The 1,970-nt window shown below is 30.9% G+C and overlaps 1 protein-coding gene across 3 annotated transcripts in view; it reads left to right on the forward strand.

The window, feature by feature from the left end:
• The window catches only part of LOC106677676 (uncharacterized), a 27,053-nt gene that overhangs the window by 16,537 nt on the left and 8,546 nt on the right, over window positions 1-1,970 (forward strand). The window contains exons 1-2 of one of the 3 annotated variants that reach the window (XM_014415747.3): window positions 720-934; window positions 1,018-1,231. The exons of the other annotated variants lie outside the window; for them this stretch is intronic. Of the exons in view, the coding sequence (XP_014271233.1) occupies window positions 858-934; window positions 1,018-1,231 (291 nt within the window). The 5' untranslated portion in view covers window positions 720-857. Of the gene's footprint in view, window positions 1-719; window positions 935-1,017; window positions 1,232-1,970 lie in introns of those variants that run through there. 3 annotated transcript variants of the gene reach the window in all.

Consider the following 1,970-nt stretch of genomic DNA (forward strand, 5'->3'; position numbering starts at 1 on the left):
CAATTGTTTATTTATTGACTTATTTTTTCTTCAGCTTTTATATCCTATATTTAGTCTTTTTAAAATAAAAGTTATTAAAATTGTCTCATTTTCCTTCTTAAGGAGATTACATTTATATCAACTTAGTTCACAATAAAAAAAATAAAATAATAATAATGTTTGTTTATAATATGAACATGTGTGTGTGAAATGTTTTAACTTTTCCTCTTAAGTACTACCCCTGTTTCATAATGACCCTGTTTCATAATAAAGTACAAACTAATACTATTAGTCTTGTAGATCTAACTTAATACAATTACACTGACTTGCACAACAATGACTTGTACTTTAGTACTTTTTAACTCCTGTAATATCACTAATAAGTCCTCCCTATTATGAAAAAAATAAGTATTAGTGTACTTAACACTTTGTTTCTATACTTGTATTTTGAACTAATACTATTAGATTTCATTATGAAACAGGGCCCTGCTGGTATTGGAAGGTTTTTTCCGCCTTAGTTTTATCAATGATTATTACAATATATACAAGTTTATTCTAAAATATATGTTCATGTATACTGAGCCCTTCTCTGTATAAGGGAGTAGGCTGATTCCGTTGAAGGCGGGGGCACAATATTGGCCCAAGAGCCGCGGGGGCGCGTTAAGAGTGCGGCGAATAAGAAGTTAATAGAGTGGTGAGTACGAGGGAGAGGGGGGTATTTTCCTCCCCCACTCCTATAGGGCCCGTCCAGTCTTCGCTGAGTCACTGGATCATCCCGGCCACCTCTCGATTGTTGATCACTAGTTGATTTGTGTAAATGCTATTAGAGCTATTGTGTACCTTTAACTGAGTAAGCTTAATTGATTAAATTATCCAAAATGGGAGGAAATTGTATAGTTTATGGATGCAAAAACAGAAAGGAAGTTTCTAACCCATCGAAATTGACTTTTCACAGGCAAGTGTTTTAATTATTTTTTTTATTTAGTCGATACGATTATTCCCAGCACTTTCTTTAAAATTCCATACTTCAAATTATAGATTTACGGTTAACCCTGAATTAAAAGACAAATGGATAAAAGCAATAAGGAGGGAAAATTGGGAACCTTCGAAGAATACCCATATCTGTAGTGAACATTTTAAGGAAGAAGATTTCGACAAAACCTCACCTTTTAGAACATACTTAAAAAAAAATGCAGTTCCTTCTGTATTTCCAGAGCATCCGGTATTTATAAAGCAAGAAGATCCATTAGAGGTATGTTTATTTTTTTTTCTATTTTAGATGTAGTTTCATATGATAAAATCAAGTGTTATATGAAACTATTGGGTTCTATCGTTTAGCCATAGAGAGAGCTGTTTGAAAAACACAAAACAATAAAACAACCAACTCCTGAAGTGATCTCAGAAAAAGTTTCAAGATTCAAGAACGAGAAGAATGCATCATTAAAAAAAATACGATTAAAATCACTTCAAACAGAGAAGCGAATGTGTAATATGATATTGAAGAATAAACGGCTGAAAACTAAAAGATGACAAATTAAAAAGTATTTAGCAATCTTTAAAAGAGAAAAATTTGTTTTACACAGAATACTCTGATTTGTTGAAACAATATTTACAACTTATCGCTATGTCTAGTAAAAATAAATCAGATAAAAGCACAAATCCAAAATTATTTTACCATCTTGGAAAGGTTCCGATAACATTCTGTTTTTTATCACCTACGTCTACATGAATTGAGAATTGCATTTCGAACAGTTGTACCCCCAGTGTTAAGACTTAATATGGATAGCAATTGATTTATTTTTAAAAATAAATACTAGTATCAAGAAATTTAAAAGATTATTTTATAATGTTAATTAAAATAATTCTTGTAGGAAGAAAGTCCGCGTGGCGGTCTATAAAGGAACAAACGATAGAAAAACTATTTAATGTTAACCATAGTATAGACATTAAAAAGAGGTTAACATTATATATGTTTTATTATTCTGTACCTT

Source organism: Halyomorpha halys, unplaced genomic scaffold (genome assembly GCF_000696795.3).
Source record: "Halyomorpha halys isolate HHAL.00 unplaced genomic scaffold, Hhal_1.1 Scaffold8.1, whole genome shotgun sequence".
In the NCBI taxonomy this organism is placed as follows: Eukaryota; Metazoa; Arthropoda; class Insecta; order Hemiptera; family Pentatomidae; genus Halyomorpha; species Halyomorpha halys.